Source organism: Ursus arctos, unplaced genomic scaffold (genome assembly GCF_023065955.2).
Source record: "Ursus arctos isolate Adak ecotype North America unplaced genomic scaffold, UrsArc2.0 scaffold_22, whole genome shotgun sequence".
NCBI classification, from domain to species: Eukaryota; Metazoa; Chordata; class Mammalia; order Carnivora; family Ursidae; genus Ursus; species Ursus arctos.
The window spans coordinates 53,723,978-53,751,452 of NW_026622897.1; the positions used below are offsets into that span (position 1 = coordinate 53,723,978).

General features: G+C 43.2%; 2 protein-coding genes across 3 annotated transcripts in view; both read left to right on the forward strand.

Annotated features, from left to right (window-relative positions):
* PGM2L1 (phosphoglucomutase 2 like 1) overlaps positions 1-6,445 on the forward strand; it is a 47,479-nt gene extending 41,034 nt beyond the window's left edge. Inside the window, exon 14 of the mRNA XM_026518093.4 lies at positions 912-6,445. Coding sequence (XP_026373878.1) covers positions 912-1,014 — 103 coding nt within the window. The 3' untranslated portion in view covers positions 1,015-6,445. The remainder of the gene's footprint in view (positions 1-911) is intronic.
* Positions 6,446-20,456: 14,011 nt separating this feature from the next.
* Positions 20,457-27,475, forward strand: part of P4HA3 (prolyl 4-hydroxylase subunit alpha 3) — a 41,858-nt gene continuing 34,839 nt past the window's right edge. The window contains exon 1 of one of the 2 annotated variants that reach the window (XM_026518090.4): positions 20,457-20,691. In XM_026518090.4, the coding sequence (XP_026373875.2) occupies positions 20,492-20,691 (200 nt within the window). In that variant the 5' untranslated portion in view covers positions 20,457-20,491. Of the gene's footprint in view, positions 20,692-20,811; positions 20,939-27,475 lie in introns of those variants that run through there. The other variant, XM_057316702.1, reaches the window with a different exon arrangement.

The window sequence follows — 27,475 nt, forward strand, 5'->3', positions numbered from 1 at the left end:
ACAATTTGTTTATTGTCAAATATTCATTTCGTACATCTAATATGATTCGACTTAATCTGCCCAATGTATTTCCTTTTAAGAGTATGAACTGTCACTAAATTGACTTTAATAAACATATTCAAAGGCTATTTAAACTTATAAGTAGTACCCTCTATAATGTTGTCACGGATCAATATACTTTGGGGAAACAGATGCTTTGGAATTGCCTTCAGAGTCCAAGGTACATTATTTTGTATGTCCCTAAATCTTTGCATTTAAGAGTAGATTTTATTTCCTTTGGGGGCAAAAAAGGACGTCCTGAAGTCATCCAGAGTAGAGTTTAAAGGAAACCAAATGGGGTAATGCTGTATTTGGTTAAGAATAAAGGATGATTATTAATGTAATAACAAATGATCATGAAGACAGTTGAAAAGAGGCTTTCCTGGAAACGTTTTGGGCAACAGCAGTGGTGACTTTGAAGCACATATTTATAAATGTGTGTTTATTTTTTAAGCGTCTCATTTTTTTAGTCCCATCCCCCTTCTCTATCTGAGTCATGCCATATCATCCCATAATATCTACTGGGTGTTCTTCAAAGTATTTCAGGAAGCCATTTTAGCATAATACCTAGTATGGGTGTTCTAGGCCATTCAATTGCCTGACCCAGGAGAAATCTGTAGATATACTGAAACTCATCCATGTGTCATGTACCAAGAAACTCCCTCGAATGCAGTTCAACTTCAGTTTGTGATCATGGTGTTTTCTTGTGTGTGATTCCTCCCCCCCCTTTGGTCTTGTTTTGTTTTAACTGAGTGAACTTCTTTTCGGCTTACAAAGTGTTTCATCATCCCCTTTTAAAATCATCCCCTGTTTAAACAAAACTTCAAGTGATGAAAATCAAGAATTTCAAAACGCTTCATCTTTCTCTTCAGTGACACTGCCTTCCTAGAAGAGGAACTGAGGAAACTCATTGAGGCTTTGATTGAGAATTTTCTTGAGCCCAGTAGAAATGGACTGACCTGGCGTTCTGTGTAGCGCACACCAGGACGCCATGACTGCGCACCGGCACATGGAACAGAACAACCAGGAGCTCCGTGTGTTGAAGTCGCATTAGCGTTCTCTCTCTATCTCATCTGGCCAAGTATCTTTGTACTTTTATTTTCTTTCTTTTGGGGGGCTGACGAAACAAACTGTATAAATTCGAATGAAAATGGTCTGGAGAGAAAGGATTCAAATTTTTTCATAATCTTGAACAAACGTCATTGCATTAAAAGTATTGTAGTACCACATTGTTCTTCCTTTAACAGAAAAAAAAAACCAATACATAAGTGAGTTTTCTTATTAAAGTGTGATTAAGCTTAGTTCCATATTGTAATTGTGTATAGCACGGTTTTTTAAAAAGGCAGATAAATGTTATATAGTCGTAGAGTTAGTTAAGGAAATTAATCTATAAAATTGACAAGAAAATGGCATTGCTCCCAGCATAGTGTGGGAAAGTGTCATTATTGCATCATAGGTATTAACTTACAAAGTAGAGTATTTGAAATTGGGTATTAGCATTTCTAGCTTAGAACAGATGTTACTATATGTGGTTTCAGGTGCTCTTGGTGCAGTGTAAATTTATTGTACGTATTTAAAATTCTGATGTTTACTGAATGTGAAACAATAGTGGCAATGCTCCTAGTGGCTTTGTTCTTGTCAGAGTTCTTAGTGCCTTCTCAGGGTATGGTATGAATTAAAGCAGTGTTCCTGTATTGAATATAATTTAGTCAGTTAATTTTCAGCCAGTTATTTCAGACCAAACTACGTAGGTGCTTCCCCTCCATATCAGATCAATTTGCCCTTTTAAAAATCTTATGAATGTAAATAAAAATCCTAATAAAATCAGACTCAATGTAACTGTGCTCAAGGATCTCCTTGTAAGAATGAAGTGTCAATAATCACACCCTTCAGGTAAAGAAAAAAATCTGAACTGAGAAAGGAGCTCTGAATTTATTTAAAAGTCTGACTGTGGAATTACATTTTTATAAGTAGATTTATCCCTTTATCAGATGAAGTAATGCTAATTTTACTAAGAAATAAAATATCCAGATTTTAGGTGTTATGAAACACTAAAACTACATGATTTAAAACTAAAGTCCAGTTTATTCTAACATCTTGCTGGCTACTGTAGAATTCCTGATCTCAAGAGTACTATTTATCTTTTTCAATGTGGAAAAAAGTTTTGCATATTTTTTTTTCCAAGTAGACTCCATGCCCAGCGTGGAGCCCAGTGCTGGGTTTGAACTCACGACCCTGTGATCAAGACCTGAGCTGAGATCAAGAATCAGAGGCTTAACTGACTGAGCCACTCAGGCGCCCCTCAATGTGGAAAAAAATTTTGGAAGGTCACTTTTGGTTGATTCTCCAGTCTTCTAAAAAAGTCTTAGTAGAGAAGTACTATTTAATTTTCTTTAAGTGTATCCTGTCCTACACAACTCTCAGAATACTTAAACACATGTCGTATAGTTAAGAGGTAACAAAAACAAGGCCTTGGGTATAATCATACTAAACAAATTGCTAATGGGACATAACTGGTATTAGAGAATTTATTTCCTAAATAATACTAATAATAATATAACATTTGCACTGATTCGACTCTTTAGTAACTAATGGCATGGTTTGTGCAGCTCTATCAGCTCACATTTGGTTGAACTCCCATAGAGCAAATATAATTTTCAAATTATTGTATTGCCACTATTGTTAATTTGTTCCTTCCTTTCCTGTAGCTAGGTCTCATATGACTGCAGGTAACAGACAGCTAGCGAAGTGTAGAGCACCATACTTCTGAATGACTTTGTTTTCAAAGGCTTTGTACCGAAGAAGAAATGTGCAGACCTTTTTGTTTTATTTACTTTTAGGAATGTGGAATGTAATTTAGGAGATGGCCGATGTTCTACCAAGTGGTATGAGCAATGCTATATCTATGAAAAATATGTATATTTGGCTTTCGTATCTGTGTTTCAGTGACCGAAGAACAAAGTGGAGCTAAAATGATATGCTAGCCCACTCATAATCACTAAAGCCGTGTCGTGATTGTCATTCTATTATAAGGAGAACAGTTTCGGGTGCTTTAATGTAATGCAACGTTTAAGTCATCTTAAGCAAGATGAAAAGTTATTAAAGCTTAGATTCTTAGCTCAAAAATTTAAAAATCCAAAGTTAAAATCAACAAAATGTTACAAATTTCCTGAAGTGTATAGATTAAGGGAATTATTTGATTCTAGCCAAGCTCTCACGTCTATATCGGCATGATATTTAACATGAACTTGACACAGTGATGTACAGTTGCCTCACAGGATAAATTTAGTAACGGACGCCGACCAGGAAAGACAGAGTGCTGGACTGTAGGTCTCAGCCTTGGGCTCTACGTTGTTCAGGTTTTTCTTCATGAACAACATCATGAAAATGAATCCATTCTCATTCAGTGGGTAGATTAAAACTGGGCTTTTCTAGAGTTTGGGGGAAAAAGAATGAACTAGTGGGGCAAGATCGAAGCATACACTGAAAATAAGCAGTAGAAATAAACACTAGAAAGGTCAACACGATGGCACAGGAAATACTTCTTGTGAAGGGCGAATTCATCTCTCTAAAAGTAGGGAGTGAACTGGCTGTGGGCAAGTTGTTTACCCGTGTGTATTTGTTACAATGATGAGCAGATAGATAGCAAACCTTTTGTTTTCCTTTATTAGCACCACTAAAAAGAGGCCACGTGTTAGGAGGTGAGAAAAAGCACCCCTCTTACTGACTCAATTCCTGCTAGGACGTTGTGTCTTAGGATCATATGGGAGCTAGGGAGGGGAGGACACAGCAGAAATAAAAAGGAATACAACACAGACTGTGAGAAGTTCAGAGAATTAAAGCTGTTGAGCTAACTTAAGATTATTAGTTGAATCTTTTATTAAAGGACTTAAAGTAAGAAGTGATAGGACAAACTGTTCTCTGTCTTCAGTGAGGACAGAATAAACGAGAATGAGGACCTTTTCAAAAAAGCTAAATAACACACTTAAATATTAAGGGATATACTAAATGTCTTTTAAAGGTTTCTTCCAATGCTTTTTTTTAAAACTCAGGTTGGAACAATGTTGATGTCACAGAGAGCCCTGAAAGTGACATGTGAGTGTCGCTCCCTATCTAGAAGAATGTAGCTCACAAGAGAGTTTTTGTGTACGTTGAATAGTAGATGCATGAGTGCAGTCTTTCTTTGCTGCACAGAGACCTGCTTGGGTACTATTTTTAATTTAACCTGGCAAATTAAGTGAGACTTGAACACCATTTTCTTCATCTCGAAGAATGTATAGCATTATAGGATATTTGAGGGTTCTGTTTAAACTGTATTGTTATCCGGATGTAGTAACTTCAGCAGACAGAGAGGTTCTAAGAGATTGGATACCTTGGGAATATCCTTATGTAGGAAATAGGCCTCCTGTTTCTTAAGGAGGTAGCTTCTGGAGCGGACGCGACAGAGATATTAGCTGGAGTTTAATGGAGAAATTGTTCTATGAACTGCTGCTACTGGTATTTCTTTCCGATGTTTTCCACTGATGTTTGTGATGCTTGAAAAATCCAAATTTCGCTTGGATAACTTTATTTTATGCCTTTTTCTCTCTACCTCCCTCCTTCCCTAGATGCCCTCCTACATTTTGTTACTGTGAAAAGCTATTGCTCTATTACCTCACTGATAAGAAATCTTAACTGTATTCATTCAGAATGCTTTAAACTGATTCATAACCTAGGTTTGTTTGGTTTTTGGTTTTGTTTTTTACTTTTGGTTATTGTGTTATTGTGAGAATATTTAAGGCATTGTAAGAAGTAATTTTAAATCTATTTCATAGCCTTTTTTGGTCCGTCTGGATACTATATGTTAATTTATTATGGCCTTTTATAATTCACTTGTTTTTTCTGAGATTGCTCTAGAAACTGATGAGGAAAGAGTCTTACCAATCAAAACAGATGGTCAATCAATCTCGCATTTTATTTCAGGTCTCCTTGTACCTGGGGCATCCAAAGCACAAAATTTGAGGAAATCTTTTTTCACGTTTGTCCCCCAGAGCATAAGCCATAAGAAGTCCGAGTGGAAAGAAGAGAACCTTTCATTGCAGGACATGACACGGCATGACTTTCTTTAGTTCCAGTAGAAAACCAAGTCAGTTTTTACCATTGGTTACTTTAAAGTATTAACCAGACCCTTATGTTCATTAAGCCACCTTTTCTCTTTGTTAGTTCAAGACTATATACCTTAAAAAGAGGACGTATCAGAATGAGTAAAGTGACCGAGAAAAGGGCACATGGCATAGCTAAGGTTTGCTTCTCCAGTTTTCCCACCAGCATAACCGTAAAGCACAGGAGCAGGATGAATATGTGGGGGGAGGGCCCAAGAGCCAACTCCGAAGCAGTCCACCGCTCATGAAATTTCGTGTTCTGTCATAAAAATCTAAGCTGAATTTTGCATTCCCCGTAATAAAACTGTTTCGATATAAAAATGATGCCTTCAGTCCTCCCGAAAGCCGGTGCTGCCGGAAAGGAGTACCCTGTCGATCACAGGGCCTCAGTGGTCTCCCCCTCCCCTCCCCAGTCGCTGCCTCTGCCCGGTGGTACATGGACCTTAAGGTGAGAAACAGAAACATAGAACAGATCTAGCCTGGTCCCTGCATTTTAAAAGCTGAACTCTGAAAGCATTACTGCCAAATTAAACTGACCTGAAACAGTTACTAGGGGATTGTATTTTAAAGCAGCTAATAGTTTAAGACACAATCAAAAATGTTAATTTTCGGATTCAGTTTTTTAAACAATTCTCATGACTGAAATTGATAATAAATCATCGTCATTAAGCACGCACACCCCTAAATACTCAGTTTCTTTTGAGAGAGCAAAGCATATTCCTATTTGGAAAATTATATATAATGCCTAGTATTTAACACTCAGAGCAAGGTGTTGGCCAAGTGGGTTCAGAAAGTATCTATGTGGACTTATTATCATGGGTAGAGGTGCCATTTTGAGCCGCCTCGTGCTACCTTCCACGTGAGTCACAACTCAGTTGATACGATTTGGTATATTTTTGTCCACTGTTACGAGTCATCGTATATCTCACAAGAGGCACTCAGGCAAGAATCTGCATCTGTATATATGGTGAGGCCTTCTTGTTGGAGGCTAAAATAAACTTTGTATACGTCACTGAATATGCCAGATAAAATATATGCAGTTAAGAATGAATTATTTTTCTGACTGTGTAGCAGTAGATCAAAATTGTGCTCGTTTTACCAGTTTTTGTCAACATTTTCTCTTTTTTTTTTTTTCCGATGAAAACACCAGGGTGTATCATAAGTACTGCCTGTGAGAATTTGCACTTGAAGTGTTTGTGTGTGGATTTCTTGTGGTTTTAGCCAAATGAAGTGTTATCAGTAATAAACAGGCCTCTTTATAGGCATGAGTTTCTGTGTAATTTTTATTATCTTAGTTACTGTGTGGTTCATAAAGTTTGCTATCCAAGCAGAACATGTCCTTGAAATACATGCATGGTGTACCTAGAGTCTACTTTCAGCCTAAATGAATATTCTAGCTTATTATTTGGTAAGTAGGTATTGATTGGCTCATCAGAAGTCCCAGAAGAAGGGGCGCCTGGGTGGCTCAGTTGGTTAAGTGTCCGCCTTTGGCTCAGTTCATGATCCCAGGGTGCTGGGATCGAGCCCCGAATCATTGGGCTCCCCACTCAGCTGGAGAGTCTGCCCCTCCCTCTCCCTCTGCCCCTCCCTCCTGCTCATGCTCGCTCTCTCGCTCACTCAAATAAATAAATAAAATGAAAAAAAAAGTCCCAGAAGAAAGAGCTAATATTAAAGTCCTTTCCATCTTTTCTTGCCTTTCACTCCTTCAGTCGACTTAATTAGTCTACCCATGTTAGCATGAGCTAACATAATAAAAAGTTGAATATATATATCATGATAAAAATCTGTTATTCCCCAACCTTCCTCCCTAAACTAGCACTTCCTCATTTCTGTTAGTGAGGTAACCGTTCTCCTGTCTATCTATATTTTCCTCTCTAGTTCTGGTTCTCATCATTAAATAGTCCAATCTTGCATACAATTTGCTTTAAATCAAGTCTTTGACCTTTATCCTTGTGCTTCATTATTTCATTTTATAAATATTTATTGACTTGGAAATATGTTGGTACCAAGGGCACTCCAGAAGGCTAAAATGTAAGAAAAAAGACAGAGCAACCATGTTATTGCTGGAACAGTCTGTTCAGGACACTGCTCCCACTACCCCCCTCCACCAGATCACCTTTATCTATTCCTTAAGTCTTTGGATTCAAAGCACTTGAGAGAAGGCCCAGTTGGCTAGACTTTTGTCACATGCCTTCCTCCTAGCTGAAACCAGAAACTAATAAAGGAAGGATTTGACCCCCCAGCTTCCTTCTGAATGGTAGTAGGAGGCAGACCACTGCAATTATTCTTCGATCAAGACACTGTGGGAGAGTGGGGTGCCTGGGTGGCTCAGTCAGTTAAGCGACTGACTCTTGATTTCAGCTCAGATCATAATCTCAGGGTTGTGAGATGGAGCCTGGCATCAGGCTCCACGCTGGGCATGGAGTCTGCTTGAGATTCTCTCTCCCTCCCCCTCTGCCCCTTCCCCCTCTTAAAAAAAATAAAAGTAAAATAAAAGTAAAAAAGACACAGTGGGAGAGAGTTAATTGACCATTGGAAATCATGGGGAAGGCAAAGAAAGAGGGGGGGGCACCTTAAGCACAGAACATAGCATGAGCATGCTGAGAACTCTAAGCGGTTTGGTATTGCTATACTGAGTAGGGGTGTGAGTGGAGAGGGCCCTGTGTGCTATGCTGTGGAGCTTGGACTTCAGTCAGCAGGCGAGGGTACAGAAAGGCATAAGCAGAAAGTCTCTGAAATGGTAGGGGTGGTGGGGTGGGGGGTGGGAAAGAACCTTAAAGGTGTTCTTTCCCACCCTTGGAAAGAACCTTAAAGGTCATCTTATCCAACTCTCATCAGTTCCTACAATCTGATTACCAAATGGGGATATATATTTGAACCTCTCCCGTGACAATTTGCCAAGACAAGTTGTACCCTTTTAAAGAAAGGCCAGTAGAGAGTTCTTTCTTGTGTTCAGCTGAAATCTGCATCCTGCAGCTTTTACCCTTTGGTTGTACTTGGAAGGGCAATCTTTTTCAAAATCTCATTTCACTCAAGCGTGATGAAACTGAGGGACAGGTCTCAAAAACGGTTGTATGTCATTTGGAGTATAGAGTCAACCGTAATCAGATACACAGAAAATCCACAGAATTTTGTGGATTTCCCCTCTGTCTAAATATGCACAGTTCAGCTACTGTTTGTTCCTTGTATGGCCATCCTCTCACCTTCCCAGTCACCACGTGGACAGTTTTCAAAGAGCTGGATCCAGAATTAATACACTACGCTAGAAATGGCGGTACCAGCCCAGAGTAGTAAAAGGCAGGGTCTCCCCCTGATATGGGAGCTCCCCGCACAGGAGACATGGCAGGGAGGGGGCTCTCCCTGTGGCACACCGCTTGACACCTCTTCACTTTGCAAACAACTCCTCCCCTAACCCTCAACTCAAGCATCATGGAAGCAAAGAGCCTTTCCTGCCTGTTTCCCAACCCCCGCCCCACCAGCCTCTATACTGCCACAGCTCCCTTTGCCGTCCTCTGTTCCGGCACGTTCCACACCATGACTAAACGATCTGCTTGTGTCCTGGACTCTCCCAGTCAACCAGTCAATTGTGAGCTCCCTCAAGGGCTGGAAGTGACTGACTCAAGGTGGAACCCCCAGTGCCCAGAAGGGAGCCGACCGCTCAAAAAAAAAAAAAAAAAAAAGTTCAGCTGAAGTGAACAGAATTGGAATTTGAGCTGAGTTCTCGAAGGCAAGTAGGCTGTGAATACGCGAAGGGGAGAAGGCCCACATCGTGGACCAGTGCGTTCAACTCAAAGAAATAACGTGAGTGAAGACTGGGAAGCAGGAGTATTTGAGATTGGCTAGACGGCTTCCAGCCAGACTTTGGCTGCAGCCAAGTCATAAACTGAAGGAAAAAAAATCAACCCGAGGCTAAATAAGGCAAGCTGGTGTGGGGGAGGGTTAGGAGAGATTTATTCCCTTGTGGGCAGGGAGCAAGGGCAGAAAAAAACCAGCAACTGGATCCGTTTTTTCCGGTTGTTTGCCAGTCCCACCTATGCATACTTCCCCCTGGTGGACAGGGATCCGTGTCCCACGAAACAGACTCGGCACCTCTGCTCTGCGAGGAACCCAAATTCAATGCAAGCATCTCTCTTTACAATTAGGGAAGCTTGAGGGTGAGGCCAGGGATCCACTGCAGTGCCCAGAGTGGATTTCTACAGAACCTAAGCTGTCTTACTCCCACTCTGCTGCTTTTGCCCCCATGCCCTGAGGCTTTCAATAAATCTTACTTAGTCTTCAGTCAGAAAGGGCCCTTCCGACTTCTATTCAGATGAAAACGAAGATCCACAGAGAAGTGCTGCCCCGAGTCACAGAGCTGGTCAGTGGCAAATCCGGGACTAACACTTAGGTCTCTAGACTGATCCATCCCTTTCTCCTCCTGTGTAAATACTGACCTACGAGGACCAGGGAGGTGAATAAAAAGTCGACAAGATGTAATCCACACCTTCACGAAGACAAGAACAAGCACAGTGCGGGAAGAGTGCCGTACTAGAGGTAGGTACGGAATGGTGCAGGACGGGAGAGGGGCAACTGTGCGGGGTGCAGGGAGGGCTCCAAAGAATCGCTGGGACTAGAGTGGAGCCTTGAAGGAAGAGCAGGTGTTTGTCAGGCAAAGACACGAGGAAAGGCCTTGCAGACACAGGAGACAGACATCAAGGAGAAAGCAGGAAGGAGCATCCTGGGAAGGCTGGAGAAGAGGCTTCTCATCTCAGCCCTTGGCACTTCTGATTTTATACGCTCCTTCTGGGTGAAATGCCCAAAGTTCCAACTATTGCTCTGCGAGTGTGCAATGAAACGGAGGCAGGATAACCCCAGCAGGCATTTCCATTCAAGAACGAGAAGCGTGAGAGGTGCACGTAGTCTTACTTAAACAGAGCAATCAGACTCCAGCTAGACAAATGCTGTCCGGCCTCCAGCCTGGAAGAAGGAATCTGCCCTGCCCGAGCCTGGGTTCTATTCCCTGGGAGTGGCTCTCCGTGCCTCTGGGCTCTGCCCTCTGGACCTTCCTTCCTTGTCCATCTCCTCCCTTAGCTACTACTGAAGTAATGGCGCCTGTGGGCAGCTGACTAGCAATGTGAAATATTTCTCAGTCCCAGGCTTTTGGTATTTTCCCATGAACCACTCTTTAAAAAATTTTGCGTGTCGGGGGTACCTGGGTGGCTCAGTCAGTTTAGTTTCCGACTCTTGATTTTGCCTCGGGTCATGATCTCAGGGTCGTGAGATCGAGCCTCGTGTCCGGCTCCACATTGGGCGTGGAGCCTGCTTTAGATTCTCTCTCTCCCTCTGCCCTCCCCCGACCCTCTTTCTCTCTCCCTCTCCTAAATAAATAAATAAGAAAAATTAAAATTTTGTGGATTTTCTGTGTATCTGATTATGGTTGACTCTATACTCCAAATGACATACAACTGTTTTTGAGACCTGTCCCTCAGTTTCATCACGCTATTTTAGGTTAGGCTTCTGTGGATACTGCTCTTAGGATTCCAAGACGTCTTTTTGTCTAGGAATCTACTAGACATCACTAATTCTTTCAAAGGGCTTTATAAAGTGTGTTACAGCTACACCTTTGATATGATCTCCATCTCTGGGTTATATTCCTGTAATAAGTCTATGCTGGCTCCAGAGCCTCAAGATGAAAAAAGTTTTAATTTTAACCTACTAAGTCCTGCCCCTCTCTGTTCTCTCTAAATTCTTTTTGCCAGTTCTTTCCTTAGCTCGTACCTCTCTTCCTGTTATGAGGTTACACAGCTAGGAGCACCCAACTGACACTTTCAACGCTCTGCCTAGAGATCTCCTTAGCCAAACAAAAACTTTCTGAGTATTTCCCCCCCATTTTCCAAGTTACCATAGGCAACACTTTGGCCAATTGTTTTGCCATTATAAAACACAGATTGCCATTTTTCCAGCCTCCAGTAACAATTTCCTCACCATTTTTCCAGACTTCACTGTTTGCTTGCCATTTTTCCAATCTCCACCCATCCCCGATCCCAAAGCCAATGCCATGAGTTTGGGGTTTTGTTAAAGGTAAGCATTTCACTTGCAGACACCAGTTTCTGTCAACTTTTGCTGTAAAACAAATTACCCCCACACTGAGTGGCTGAAGACAACTATTATACGTCTTACCGTTATGCAATTTGTCAAATGGGACTGAGGTCAGCTGTCTGGCTCTTCTGGTCATAGTGGGGTTCACGTATCAGATGGAGGTCTGCTGCCAAGTTGATTGGGTGCCGGCTAGTTTAGCATGACCTCAGCGGGGTTGGCTGAGCTCTGCCTCACGTGGCTCCCCTTTTCCAGCAGGCTAACCCAGGCTGCTTCCCATGGGTGCCTGGGCAGGGTTCCAAAAGGGAAGGCCAATGCAGGTAAGGCCTCTTGAGGCCTGGGCTCAGAACTGGCACACTGTCCCTTCTGTTGCATTTTATCGGCTAAAGAAAGTAATAAGGCCTTCCCAGATGCTAGGGGAGGGGGAATAAGACTCCGTTTCTCAATGAATGGAAATGGAAAGTCACACCGTAAAAGGTGTGGATACGGGGCAGAATGACGATCATGGCTTTCTTTACAGTTACACCGCACCTCGTCAGGTGAATTTGGTGTGCATCCTTCCCTTCCATATCTTTATGATTATGTTAACACAAAAATACATTTTTTTCTGTCAGTTTTATATGTTTTTAAATGAATGACTTCATATATACTAAAGAATTTGTGTAATGGAAATGTAAGATTTATAAAGAATAAGACACTTTTGTAAGAGAGAAATAGAATTTTGACAATACGTTTTAATCTCCCCATGTATCCTTCCTAACCAAACATTCATGTCTCACCTGGACTATGCAGTGACTTCCTAGCTGACCCAGTCTACCTCTGGTCTTGCTTCCTCCAGTCAGTTCAACCTTCTGTAGTCCCAATGATCTTTTATTTTTTTTTAAGATTTTATTTATTTAGTTGAGAGAGAGAGAGACAGAGCATGAGCAGCGGGGAGGAGGCAGAGGGAGAGGGAGAAGCAGACTCCCCGCTGAGCAGGGAGCTGGGGCAACAATGACGCAGGGTTCTACCCCAGGACCCTGAGATCATGACCTGAGCCAAAGGCAGACGCTTAAGCGACTGAGCCACCCGGGTGCCCCCACAATGATCTTTAAAAAACAAAAATCTCATCACATCATTCCTCCGCTTAAAACTGTTCAGTTTTTTCCCATTGACCCTCGGACAAAACCAAACTTATTAATAAGGTAGGCTCTTCATCGACTAGCTTCTATTTACACTTCCTGCCTCATTTTTGCCATCCGTCCCTACAGGTGCCATGCCTTTTCTCTAAACCGATCATTGGGTATTGGCCAAAGAAAGTGGCTTCCACAGTGCCCTGCACCTTCTCCTACGTGGCATAAATCACTGTTGTTATTGGCTCTTCACTCATCTGTCTCCATTACTTGACTGTAAAGAGTTCTAGGACAGGGAAGCCACCTGGCTCCTCTGCTTATCCTTGGGTGCCAAGCACAGCCCCTGGCACCATGGATGCTCGGTAATGGTTGAATGAATGCGTGAAGAATGAATGCTGGGTTCTGGAGATAAAGAGAAGTTCCACCAAAAGCTCCTAGTCTAGGTGGAGAACAGATGAGATAGACAGATAAATGATAGATAGATAGATAGATAGATAGATAGATAGATAGATAGATCAATCAATCGATCTGCTAAACTAAATGCGTGACAAGGATGGTGGATTTGAGTTTGCTTCTAAGTTCCACCAGGGGGCACTATGGGGATGCCTCCGGTTTCTCCTAGAAAATCAATGATACTTCCTTGGAAAGACCCTATCCACTTTGAAGGAAATGTAATTTTCAGGATTGGTGCTTGTTTGTTTGGTTTGGTTTGGTTTTAATAAGCTCCTTATTCAGTCCACTCAAAAGAGCCATACTTCAGCCAGCAGTGAGTCTGAAGGACCAAAGTAAACCCTGTTGGTGTCCACTTGATATGTACAATGGAATCACCACAAGAGCTTTCAAAATTATTTAATTTATCCTCCACATCAACTGTTGGGAGCCGGAAAAGGGATTGTTGTTATTATTTCCATCTTAAAGATGATAACTCTAAGTGTCAAGAGGTGAAGTAATTTCTCCAAGGAAGCACAGTTTTAGGTATCTCAGCAGGGACTTGAATCTGTCTTCCAAATTCAAATGTATTTATTCACTAAAACTGTACTGAGTTCCAGGCTGTGTAAAAGATGATAGAAATACAAACGCATGCCCTCCAAATGTCTTAGAAGCAAAGGCTCTCAAAGCTAGAGAGAATTTGGGAAATCACCTAATGAAGTGTTCTCAACTCAGACAAGTGTTAAGAATCTCCTCAAGGGCCTGTTAAAAATGCAGATTCCTGGGGCGCCTGGGTAGTGCAGTCCTTGGGCTTCTGCCTTTGGCTCAGGGCATGATCCTAGCGTTATGGGATCGAACCCCGCATCAGGCTCCTCCGCTAGGAGCCTGCTTCTTCCTCTCCCACTCCCCCTGCTTGTGTTCCCTCTCTCGCTGGCTGTCTCTGTCAAATAAATAAATAAATAAAATCTTTAAAAAAAAATGCAGATTCCTGGACTTCGTCCTCCCCAGCACACACAAAGATTTTGATTCCACAAGTCTGGGTGGGAATCTGGAAATGTAATTTTGGATAAGAACATCCCTTCTGGGGCGCCTGGGTGGCACAGCGGTTGAGCGTCTGCCTTCGGCTCAGGGCGTGATCCCGGCGTTATGGGATCGAGCCCCACATCAGGCTCCTCCGCTAGGAGCCTGCTTCTTCCTCTCCCACTCCCCCTGCTTGTGTTCCCTCTCTCGCTGGCTGTCTCTATCTCTGTCAAATAAATTAAATAAATAAAATCTTTAAAAAAAAAAAAAAAAGAACATCCCTTCTTCCCCACCATGATTCTGATGCAGATGAACCGTGGACTACACTTTCAGAAACATCAACCCATTGGTTTAATCCCTTCATAATACAGAGGAGAAAACTGAGAAGTGAGTGGAAGTAACCCAGAAACCCTCCTTGGCTATAGTAAGGGAGGCTGACCCAGGAACTGATAATGAGCAGCCTGAAGTAATGATGTCACTGAAGAATGCCCAGCCAAGAACTGGACACCCTGGGTTCGGTTTCAGGCTCTACCATCTTGCTAATGAGTCCCTTAACCTCAGTGAGCCTTGATTTCCTCAATTGTAAAATGCGGGATAACAATACCTACTCCCAGGGCGCCTGGGTGGCTCAGTCGTTAAGCCTCTGCCTTCGGCTCAGGGCGTGATTCCAAAGTCCTGGGATCGAGCCCCGCATCGGGCTCCTCTGCTGAGAGCCTGCTTCTTCCTCTCCCACTCCCCCTGCTTGTGTTCCCTCTCTCGCTGGCTGTCTCTCTCTCTGTCAAATAAATAAATAAAATATTAAAAAAAAAACCACAATACCTACTCCACAGGCTTATTGTGAGAAAAAATGGAGATAAACAGTATGTAGGGTTTGCAGAAGACAGGCACACGGAGGACGCTTGATAAAGAGGCTGATTGATTGGATTGCTTGGAATGATTTTTCAGCTCCGTTTATTCTATTTCTTTGAGTAACTACTACTGCCAGGCATTCGGCTAGGTGGTCCTGCCCCATGAAGCTTGTGATTGAGTGGAGCCGATAGCCATTAATGATAGAAATAAGAAATCACTATTGTAACAAATGCTACCAAAGGAAAGTATAGGGTGTATTTTGAATCATATGGAGATTCAAACCTAATCTTCAGACAAATAAAATATGCTAAGGAAATGACTCAAAGGTTGAGTAGGAATTAGTCAGAAATTATGGATCGGGAAAGAGCTTGGCAGCAGCGGGAAATGAAAAGGCCAAAGACCAGAGTGGCTGGTGTGGAGTGAGCAGGGAAGAGGGACATGGCATGAAACTGAGGATGATTACTATTTCTGGAAAAGCCTTTCTTTTATCGTGCCTTGCTGTTTATGTGAAAAATTTGATCTTTTCCTTGACCCTTTTATTTCCACTTCAATTTTCTTTCCATTTTTGCACTATGAAGCCTAATAACTGGTAACATTTCCTCAAAGCTAATATTGTAGTCCAACCGTATCTGCCGGAGATACATTCCAAGACCCCCAGGAAATGCCTGAAACTGCAAATAGTACTGAGCCCCATATATGCTATGTTTTCTCCTATACATTTGTACTTATGATAACGTTTAATTTATACATTAGCCACAATAAAAGATTAACAACAATAACGAACAATAAAATAGAAGAAATATAACGATATACCTAATAAAAGTTATGTGAATGTGGTCTCTCTCTCAATATATCTTATTGTACTGTGCTTGCCCGTCTCATGATGACATGAGGTGATAAATGCCTATGTGAGGAGATGAAGTGAGGTGAGGGTGTGGGCACTGTGACGTACCGTTAGGCTACTGTTGACCCGACAGCGTGTCAGAAGGAGCTTCGTCTGCTTCTGGACCACGGTTGATCTCAGGTGAATGAACCGGCAGAAAAGAAAACTGTGAATAAGGGGGACTATTGCATACATTTTTCCGTTTTTAAAGTTTTCTTTTTTTTTTTTTTAAGATTTTATTTATTTATTTGACAGAGATAGAGACAGCCAGCGAGAGAGGGAACACAAGCAGGGGGAGCGGGAGAGGAAGAAGCAGGCTCCTAGCGGAGGAGCCTGATGTGGGGCTCGATCCCATAACGCCGGGATCACGCCCTGAGCCCTGAGCCGAAGGCAGGCGCTTAAACACTGTGCCACCCAGGCGCCCCCATTTTTCCTTTTTTGACATTCAGAAATAGGGATTGTCTACGAATACAGGTTTAAAAATAAAAAACACCTTGCTAAATACCAAACAGGAACATACATTGAGCTCTTAAAAATTTAGCTGTGCTTGGAAAATATCTATTCTCCTGTCAGATAGTTATTTGAACTGCTAGTATAATTTAGTTAGATTTTAGTTCACATTTAGTTAAACTTGGAACCCTGTATTACTTAGAGTGACTTTAAAATTCCTCTCCGGGGCAGATTTAGAATAAAATATTATCATGGAGGAAGCTCTAGTTATAGGAAGATGAAATGGACACATTCTACCCTGTCTCACCCACTGAATACAGCTATGCAACCCGGACAGAATGCATGGAAAAGGCATTCGAGGACTGGGAAAAGTAAATGACAGTAGGTAAATTTGGGAAGAAGACCAGAATTTGAAGCACCACGGAGTCAGCTTTAAGTTTCCACTTTTCAGTCCTCAGTAGCCCCAAACCCAGAATTGGGACCCTGGGTGAGGATTTGGGGGACCTGGCGGAGAAGCCCTCATACTCTGGCTCAGGGAGAAGGGAATAGAACTCCTGACACTCAGAGGGGGGATACCTCATGTTTTCCTTTTGTTCTCTCTTTTCCCATACCCCACACTTGTCCCCCAGGCAATCTCACAGTAGCAGCTCCAGTGGCAGTGGTGGTAGTGAGGTTGGTATGGCTGTCTAAAGCTTCGAGTTATCTTATGTATTATGTCTACATACACTGGGATCATCTCAAATAGTGCTGCAAATTTGGCTTTCAGCAATCCCAACAGGGTGGGGAAACCCCCACTGATTTTTTCCTCTCTGTATCCTTCTGCCACTTGGCCCCAGACATATGTAGTCATGAGAAGCACACAGCAGAATGGAGCTGTTTGAAGCCTAGGTTTATGGACAGAGAACCAAAAAGGGAAGTCTCAGGGGGCTGGATACTATCAGAGAGACTGCTGAGAGGGAAAAGCTCCTCAGGATTGGAAGGATGGGTGAGCCCAGCAACGTGTTCACATTGCTATATGAATTTGCAAAATTTGCCCAAAAAAGCTGTTTTAACCACAATTGGTTACATTATCTCTTTCCACTCTTTCTTCTCTGCTACACTTTCCCTCCTAACACTTCTCCTGATGAGAGAATGTTGAAATGGCCACGAACCTTTGTTTGCAATTGAGTAGTCATCTCAGCCGTATTTCTGCCCATAGAAGTTTGGGGGTTAGAGTAGGCAGAATATCGTCCCCCCTAAAGATGCCCATGCCCTAGTTCCCTAAACCTGAGACTTTTGGGGTGTGATTAAGTTAAGGACCTTGACATGGGGAGATTATCCTGGACTAATCTTGGTGAGATTGGTATAATCACAAAGGTCCTTAAACGAGTCTGAGAAGGAGATGCGACAGTGGAAGCAAAGTCAAATAGAAATTTAAACATGTTGCATCTCTGGTTTTGAGGATGAAGGAAAGGGCTACGAATCAAGAAATGCAGGCAGCTCACAGAAACTGGAAAAAGCAAGGAATAGATTCTCCTCCAGAGCCTCCAGAAGAAACAGCCCTACTGACACCCTGATTTCAGCCCAGTGAATCCCTATTTTAGACTTCTGAACTCCAGAAATGTAAGATAATAAATTTGAGTTGTTCCAAGTCACTAAGTTTGCCGTAATTTGTTACAGTGGCAATAGGAAACTGATACAGGGGCTCTGAAGGCATCTTTTTCCTTCCCTTCCTTCCTTCTCTTTCTTTTTTTGTGTTTTCTTTGTCTTTAACCCTAACTGGTAGTGCTTCTTCTGATAAAATTATCTTAAAGCTTTTTTTAAAAGTGTATGTATGTATGTAATCTCTACACCCCACATGGAGCTCAAACTCAGAACCCTGAGATCAAGTCACATGCGCCACTGACTGAGCCAGCCAAGTGCCCCTCATCTTAAAACTTTTGATGATTTCCTGTAAATCTTATTGGAATTCACTCCTTTAGACAAAAGCCACATCTATATTTCTTTCTGGGCCCTTCTCTACCTTGGGCCTGAGAGTCAGGATGCTGTGGTACAACAGTGCTAAGATTCTTAGAAGCATTTTTGCCTGGTTGAAATAGTTTAGTTTATGGGGGACACTCTTAAGACTCTTTGAGGCTCTCTTGTTTACCAGAGAGACTCTAAGAGAAATGGCCTTAAGATTCTTTAAAGCTCTAGTAGGCAATGCCCTTAAATCCTTCTAAAGTCGCAACAAAGAGTCTTTAAAACCATACTTTTGAAAGCTTTACCTGGAGGTCATGCTGTACTTGTAGCCCCCCGGGGCTTGTTCTTTCCCTGCGTCATTTCTTTATTTGAGAAACTTTAGATCCTTGGAAAGACTCTCCTAGGCCCTCTGTATTTCCTCTAAATTCAACTCCGAGCCATTCCTTCCATGTTTTTTGTGCTTTGCTGTAGTCTCCCAGAAGCAGCCAGTTGGCACTTCATCATTCTGCCTGGAGACTTCTTTAGCCAGATTCACAATGTAATTACTAGAACATCTTCTATTTTCACATTCCCTGCAGGACAAGGTTCATTCTTCTTCCAGTACGGAACGGCATTCAGGTGCCCTTTTCTCCAGCCTACAACAATGTTTTCCCTCCTGTCCTTCCAGCCCTCATGAAACAGTCCCCTGGCAGCCCTTCCAGATTTTGCTTAACAATCTTCGCGAGGGCCTTCAAAACTTTGCCAAAGACAATGACACATGGTTTAAGTTAAGCTCCATCTTTATTCCTTCACCTCACTCAGTGACTGCATGCAAGCTGCCCAAGGACGTTTTGAAATGGCCTCAGGTAAGGTTGCTCTCTGCTGCAGGACAGACCCTAAGGAGCTTTGACTGCTGGAGACTCTTCTGACTGCACCCCCCCACCCCACCCCCAGCAGTGCAGCAAGTCCTTCCTCCAAGGGGGCTCTAGCCGGTGCATCTCTGTGCCTTCCATGAGCAGTACTATCCTGGAGCATTGCTCTGATCAGCTCATGAGAGCTAATGATTCAGTGATATCATCTAAGTGCCTTGACATTGGCCATTGTGGGAGAATTTACACCACAGAAATCAGCAAATGTTGCAAATCAGGGCTTTTCTTTTCCTGGAGAGCCAATTTATCAGCACACCTCTGAATGTAGTCTATGCATAATTAATGTTGAGTGCATTATTTATCCTCTCTGTGCCTCAATCTTCTTATTTGTAAAATGGGACTAATAATACTACCTATGCCATAGAGTCAGTATGAGAATTAAATGAGCAGCTAATACATGTAAAATGCTTGGACTGCGCCTAGCCACAGGAAGCACTCAGTAAGTATTAACTATTATTTTTACTGTTGCTGTTATTACTACTATTGCCACCTTAAACTTCCATTGGATTTTCATAGAAAATAGGCTACATTTTTTAGTATGTCACGCAATGATAATATAATCTGACAGTTCCAACCACAGTGCCATCATTTCTGGAACTCAAACTATTTTTCCATCTCCAAACTTTGGTATAGGTAGGAACCTTCTGCCAGGAAAGCCCATCCCTCCCTTGCCTGTCATTTTCCAGACCATTTCTTTTCATCCTTTTGGACCTGCACACATTGCCTCCTTTGGAAAGTCCTCCCCGCCATTTCTGCAGGGCAGGGACTCCCTGCTAAGTCCAGGGTTGGATGTGCTATTTCTCCGTGTCCTCAGCACAGTGACAGAGGTGTTAAATATTTGTCGAATGAACGAATGAACATTGCCTGAGAAGGTGGGGAAAAGGATAAACAGCCTAGTAGAATAATAATAATAATAATAATAATAATAATAACAATGTTTTTGCTTAAGTGGCCATAGGTATGTGGTGCAGAGCAATGACCCAGGATCTCACAGCTTTAGGTCTGATAGGTCCTAGATTTGTCATGCAGCGACCCTAAACACCTTCACCCTCTTTACCTCCGGTCAGAATTCTGCCTGTCTTTCGTGGTGGCTCAGACGTCAAGTCTTCGGTGAAGCGCTTCCTTCCCTCTGCTCCCCCACAGCTCTCCACGTGCATCGTCATTAGCGACCACCTCACTTACTCTCCTGGATTCCCCCCATCAGAAGCCACTAGTGTTTCTGTATTTCCACCCCCGATCCAGAGGGGTGAGTATTCGGGGGAGGGCGTCTTCAGCCGTAGACCGGTGAATTCGTCCTCCCACAGCCTCGCCTCTGTTTCCCGGAGCGTGAAGCCGGCACAGCGGACACACCTTGCCGGGCCGGCGCGTTGGTGGGGGGCGGGCGGACCCTGAGCGCGCAGGCAGCCCCCACGCCGGCGGAGGAGCTGGGGGCAGGCGAGGGGGCGCCGGCGAGCGCCCGGAGGCGTCAGAGCAAAGGAGGGGGGTGCCGAGGCGGGGCGGCCCGGCAGGCCAGCGGCCGGGAGGGGCGGGGAGCGGGTGGGAGGGGAGGGGAGGGGAGGGGAGGGGCGGGCGGCGGGCCGGGCGGGAGCGGCGCGCGCCGGGGCCTGGCCTGACCGTCCAAGGGGACGCGCGCGAGAGCCGGCGATGGGCCCCGCGGCGGGGCTGGCGGCGCTGCTGGCGCTGCTGGCGCTGCGGGCAGGGGACCCGGCCGGGGCCGCGGCGCGGGGGGACACGTTCTCGGCGCTGACCAGCGTGGCGCGCGCCCTGGCGCCCGAGCGCCGGCTGCTGGGGCTGCTGCGGCGCTACCTGCGCGGGGAGGAGGCGCGGCTGCGCGACCTGACCAGGTGAGAAAACGCGCGCGGGGCCACAGAGGCGCCTGAGTCGGGGAGACTGAGTCAGAGGGCGGGACCGAGGCACCGTGCTGTAGGGTGGCGGGTGACTCAGTCTCATTGTCACTCAGCGTGGGACCTCAGACGCCGTGTGAGACTGGGTAAGCCTCGCTAGACCGTGAGGCTGAGACACCGTGTGGCCCAGGGTGACCATCAGACCCGGTGTCACCCGGGGTGGGACCTCGAGACACCGTGGCATGAGGTAAGGGGGAAACAGACCGAGCGTGACCTCGGGGACGCGGTATCACGCAGTGTGGGACCGCGAACGCCGTCGCACACACCCAGTAGCACCCCAGATCCCTCCTCACACAGCCAGGCTGCTGCGCTGTGGAAAAGTGTGGTCGGAGTGACTCAGGCCGAGTAGGAGGACCTCACAAGGCACGCCTGCAAGCCGTGTGGGCCCCCAGATCTGTGTCACAGAGACACAGCGCGACTGCAAGAGGGAGAGGGAGAAAATACTGTGTCGCTGCAGCCACGTGTGTGTCCCAGAGAACTGGTGTTTGGTAGGAAGTGACATTCTGTGACCATGTGTGAGATGTACATGCCTTTGGGACCGGATGGGCCCCACACTAGGATATCTCTGCGTCCCTCTGGATGCTGCTTGTACCGCTCATTATATGAAGAATGCTTCGTGTTCATTAACTCATTCAGTACCGGTGTTTGCTTATTATGTATGAGCCACACACTGTTCCAGGTAGTGGGGATAAAATGGTGAGCAAGACCCAACCCTGCCCTCAGGGAGCATCGTGATTGTTAATGAGAGATGTTCATTGTCTCCTTTGGGTTCAACTCTCCCCTCTCTTCCCACATATAAGAGCTCTCTAAATTCTAAATAGAAGATAACTAAGATTTAATATGTGTTCCTTGACACCAAGGAAACACTAGGGAAAACCATACTTGATACTAGCGGATACTGAGTGTAGTGCACACAAGCAGATGCTCAGCCACCACTGTTGGCTCCACAATCAGCAAACTCTGGTGCTACACACTGTGGCATAAAATACTGGAGACTTGGCACGCTGGGCCTCTGTAATCATGTATTGACTGTTAGTGTCAAGCTATGAAAAATGACTGTATTGTGTGATACATTGTGTTTGAATAGGTGCTGTGTCTGCTCTGGACGTGAAGCCTACAACAGTGCTGTAACCACATTGCTATCTGAGTATATTATTGTAGGTCTTACATCATCTGGCCCTCTCCTGAGCTGAGACAACAGAGAGCTGTCTCACAATGGACTGCTGATAAAACTGAGCGAGTGTATGTGATAGTAATACCAATCCTGGGGCACATGGGAAGAAGGCGCGTGGGACACTGTGGCCGTATGAGAGAGCCCCTGTTGGAGAGAATCAAGTTGTGTAGGAAGTGTGTGTGAAAGAGCTCGTTTGTTACTCAGTGGTGATTGAATGATGATGTTGTTTGGTATGTGCTCCTAAGTATGTAGCTTACATATAAGCAGTTATATGTGTGTTTAAATTTACTATCAGTTTGAAATAGTGTGAATATACACACATGCACACACACAAAATATATGTGTGTATTATAACAATAAAAGATGATACTTTCAATCATTCTTGTCACTCTTTAGAGTGGCATCGTTGCCCAGTGTTTAATGGGCCTACTCTATAAAGCAAAATGTTTTAATTCTGTTCTTAGTCCACATGCATCAGAGTCTAGATTTATAGGTGGAAATAAAAGACTTCTCTTTGATTTGAAATTCCAGCAAGTTCCCTGCTACCCATGTGGTTCTCATACCACTAATCTCTTTATTTGGGTGGCTCAGAGAGAGATGGGTCAAGATCCTGATGCCGGGCCTCTCAAGGAACAGGTTCAGAACTGAGAGATGGCACTGTGGATCAAATGACTGGTGGAGGGGGTGGGGGGTGCTGATGCTGGTCTCCTTTACTGTCTCCTCACCGTTGACATTGTCACAGCTCTGTCACAGAACCCTAATCTCATTTGCTTCTTACACACAATGCTTTGAAATAGGTTTGTATGACTCTCTCAAACAAATGAGAAATCATTTAAAATATGAGAAGACTAAAGTTTAATACCCTTACCTGAGATTATACGTCTAGTAGGTAGCAAATCCAGGACTAGGATATAGTTCTTTTAATTGTTTATCATGCCATGAGGTCCTTACTGCTTGCTTTATCTGATGTGCCAGGACCCAGACCAAACCCCATAACTGCTGAGGTTTTATGAACAGCTGGAGTACGTAGTGGTTAAGAGTCTGGATGCAGGAATTTAACAGACCTCTGAATCTTTGGCTCTGACCTTGGGCAAGGTCTTTCCTTTACCTCTTTAGGCATTAGTTTCCTAATCTGTAAAATGATGATAATGATAGCACCTACCCCACCGACTTGTTAGAAGGATTAAGTACCATGTAAAGGCATTTATCATTTTGCTTGGAATGTAATAGGTGCTCAACAAATGTTAGCTGTAACTGTAGGATTTTTTTGTTTATTTTGAGACTGCCTGGTGAAACTAGATCCCACCTTTGGCTCTAAGCAGTAACTCAGATTGTGAGAGCCCAGATAATAAGATTCAGAAAAATTCTAGATTATCTTCTCCTATGACTTATGAGCATTTAATTTCAGAAAGTTTAGTTTGATATTTTAGAGACTGTTGTTCTTTAGTCAATGCTCTAAAACCTAGTGAAATTATTGCTACTTAAAACAAGAATTTTGGCAGTTCTGCTCATTTTCCTATAGTCCCAATCTGGTGATCTAATGTAACTTGAAATGTTATTTCTAAGGGCTTCAGTTGATAGTCTTCTTTAAATTTCTAAATTTAGAAATAAAATATTTGGGGGGTGGTTGGGTGGCTCAGGCAGTTAAGCGTCTGCCTTGGGCTCAGGTCATGATCCCAGGGTCCTGGGATCTAGCTGAGAATGGCTCCCTGCTCAGCGGGTTCTGCCTTTCCCTTTGCACCACCCCCACGCTCTCTCTCACTCCCTCTCTCAAATAAATAAATAAAATCTTTAAAAAAAGAAAAGAAATAAAATATTTTTCAATGTTGAAACTACTCTTTACCCCAAGTTAATGAACAAAAATTTTACTAGTACAGTATATAGATATATAGATATACTAGTTGTATATTTATCTATGTACAGTTAACCCCTAGCTTTTTTTTTTTCTGTTGCAATTTTAAAAAACTACCAAGATTGAAAGAGTAATAGCAGCAGCAGTAATTTTTGTGTTATGAATTAAGTATTTGGAATGTCTCAGAAGAACTGAGACAAAGCCATTTTGGAATTTCCAAGGAGAAACATATTGAATTAAAATAGCCTTTATATTGCGGCTGGATAACCTATCCAGGCTGTTTAATGCAGGATTGGGTTGCAAATTTGATGTGCAGATTCTTGAAGCAGGGATCTGATTTTCCACTCTCAGCAACATTTGTTAAAGCAAAAAGCCATTTAGGAAACCCTGAGGTTTGAATTCAGCATCCAGTAACTCGGTCTCTGAAAACCAGCTATTTGCTCAGAGGCTGGGAATAGGGCCAACGTTTGGATTCCAAACCAGTCTCAGATATCTGTTGATAGGTTTTTTCTTTGTGTGACAGAAAAATGACGTATCTGAACGCTGAACTGAATTATGCGCTGCCCCAGAGATCAAACCCCTGCCCTAAGTAAACCGACCCCACAATACAACGTGCTATGTGAAGAGAACAAGGAGCTGGTGCTTCTGATATGCTGGAGGACTTGGGGAAAATCTTCACCTCGCTCCCTTGCTTCTTTCCTCTGATGCCTGTTAAGCGTTAGTCCTCAAGCACCAAATGAAGAATCTCTTTATTCAGTTATGGAAAAGATGATGGAAAGAAACGATAGAATGGTCATGCTGAAAGGATCCATAGAGATCTTCTAGACTAGACCAGTTCTGTCATATTACAGAGGAGCAAACCGAGGGAGAGTTGAAGGCTGGGTCTCCTCCCAGTCCAGCTGTCTATCAAATTACTGCACACTCAGCCTCAGTTGTCCTTCGATCCTTACTCTTCAAGCTGGATTCAAGCCCAAGTCTCTGCTTGTAAGTGTTTTCGTCTAGCAGTGAAATATCTTTCGCTAAGTAGTTCCATATGGAGCTGAAGCAGGAAATAATGGGTAGTAAAAAAAAAAAAAAAAAAAAAAAAAATCCCACACCCTGGAGGCTGGTTTAGTTTTTAAAACCCTAGAGTAGCCGCTCTCAAAGAGCCTTGTTTCAGGGATCAGAGACATCCTGGGACTTGACAGGCTTCTCATTTCCTCCCTGGGGCACCCAGGCCCAGATTCCTGTTTCTTAGGTCTTGCTTGAATTGAACTCTTGGCTCCCTGGAGGCACCTGGAGGCAGGTCATCTTCAATTCAGGCTCCACCCTTGAGAAACCCTTAGGTCAGACTCAGCTTCAAGGGAATGAACCCCCCCCCCCCCCCCCCGCCACTCCCTCTGTTCTTACTTTCATCCCTTCCTGCTCACTGAAATCTTCCACTCTGGCCAAAGGACTCCTATATCCTCACCGCTCTTGAGCACATTCCTATAAATCCATAGCCTCTTCACTTTGCATGCACTTTTTCCTTTTATTTCCATTGTTGTTGTTATATCGTTCTCGAAATTAATAATTTTAAAATAAGGAAAAAATTTTTAGAGGGCATGCCTAGAACTCTTGGGTCTGCCTTATTATATATATATATTTTAATTTTTATTTTTTAAATTATTATTATGTTTTATTATTAACATATATAATTATTATATATATTTTTTAATTTTTATTTTTTAAATTATTATGTTTTATTATTAACATATTTGTTTCAGGGGTACAGGTCTGTGATTCATCAGTCTTACACAACACACAGCACTCACCACAACACATACCCTCCCCAGTGTCCATCACGAAGCCACCCAATCCCCCCACCCCCCTCCCTTCCAGCAACCCTCAATTTGTTTCCTAAGATAAAGAGTATATTACAGTTCGGTTTTTCTCCCTCTCTGGTTTCCTCTTGTTTCATTTTTTCCTCTCTTCCCCTATGATTGTCTGCCTTGTTTCTTAAATTCCGTGTATCAGTGAGATCATATGATAACTGTCTTTCTCTGATTGACTTATTTTGCTTACCATAATACCCTTTAGTTCCATCCACATCATTGTGAATGGCAAGATTTCATTTTTTGATGGCTACGTGATACTCCATTGTAAATATATACTACATCTTCTTTATCCATTCATCTGTCAGTGGACATCTGGGCTCTTTACATAGTTTGGCTGTTGTGGACATTGCTGCTATAAACATTGGGGTGCAGGTGCCCCTTCAGTTCACTACATTTGTATCACTACGAATGTTCACTACATTTGTAAATACCCAGTAGTGCAATTGCTGGGTCATAGGGTAGCTCTATTTTCAACTTTTTAGCAACCTCCATACTGTTTTCCAGAGCGGCTGCACCAGCTTGCATTCCCACCAACAGTGTCAGAGGGTTCCCCTTTCTCCACATCCTCTCCAACATCTGTCGTTTCCTGACTTGTTATTTTTAGCCATTTTGAGTGGTGTGAGGTGGTATCTCATTGTGGTTTGGATTTGTATTTCCCTGATGCTGAGTGATGTTGAGCACTTTTTCATGTGTCTGTTGGCCATTCGGATGTCTTCTTTGCGGAAATGTCTGTTCAGGTCTTCTGCCCATTTCTTGATTGGGATATTTGTTTTTGGGTGTTGAGTTTGATAAGTTCTTTATAGATTTTGGATACTAGCCCTTTATCTGATATGTCATTTGCAAATATCTTCTCCCATTCTGTCGGTTGTCTTTTGGTTTTATTCACTGTGCAAAAGCGTTTTATCTTAATGAACTCCCAACAGTTCATTTTCGCCTTTGTTTTCCCTTGCTTTTGGAGATGTGTCTAGCAGGAAGTTGCTGCAGCCGAGGTCAAAGAGGTTGCTGCCTGTGTTCTCCTCAAGGATTGTGATGGATTCCTGTCATCTTTAGGTCTTTCAACCATTTTGGGTCTATTTTTGTATATGATGTAAGAAAATGGTCCAGTTTCATTCTTCTGCATGTGGCTGTCTGATTTTCCCAACACCATTTGTTGAAGAGACTTTTTTCCCTTAGATATTCTTTCCTGCTTTGTTGAAGATTAATTGACTATAGAGTTGAGGGTCCATTTCTGAGTTCTCTGTTCTGTTCCATTGATCTGTGTGTCTGTTTTTGTGCCAGTACCATTCTGTCTTGATGATTACAGCTTTGTAATAGGGCTTGAAGTCCATAATTGTGATGCCACCAGTTTTGGTTTTCTTTTTCAATGTTCCTTTGGCTATTTGGGGTCTTCCTGGTTCCATACAAATTTTAAGATTATTTGTTCCAGCTCTGTGAAAAAAGTTGATGGTATTTTGATAGGGATTGCATTGAATGTGTAGATTGCTCTAGATAGCTTGGACATTTTAACAATATTTGTTCTTCCAATCCATGAGCATGCAATGTTTTTCCATTTCTTTGTGTCTTCCTCAATTTCTTTCATGAGTGTTCTGTAGTTTTCTGAGTACAGATCCTTTGCCTCTTTGGTTAGAGTTATTCCTAGGTATCTTATGGTTTTGGGTGCAGTTGTAAATGGGATCGACTCCTTAATTTCTCTTTCTTCTGTCTCATTGTTGGTGTATAGAAATGCAACTGATTGCTGTGCATTGATTTTATATCCTGCCACTTTGCTGAATTCCTGTATGAGTTCTAGCAAGTTTGGGGTGGAGTCTTTGGGGTTTTCCACACAAAGTATCATATCATCTG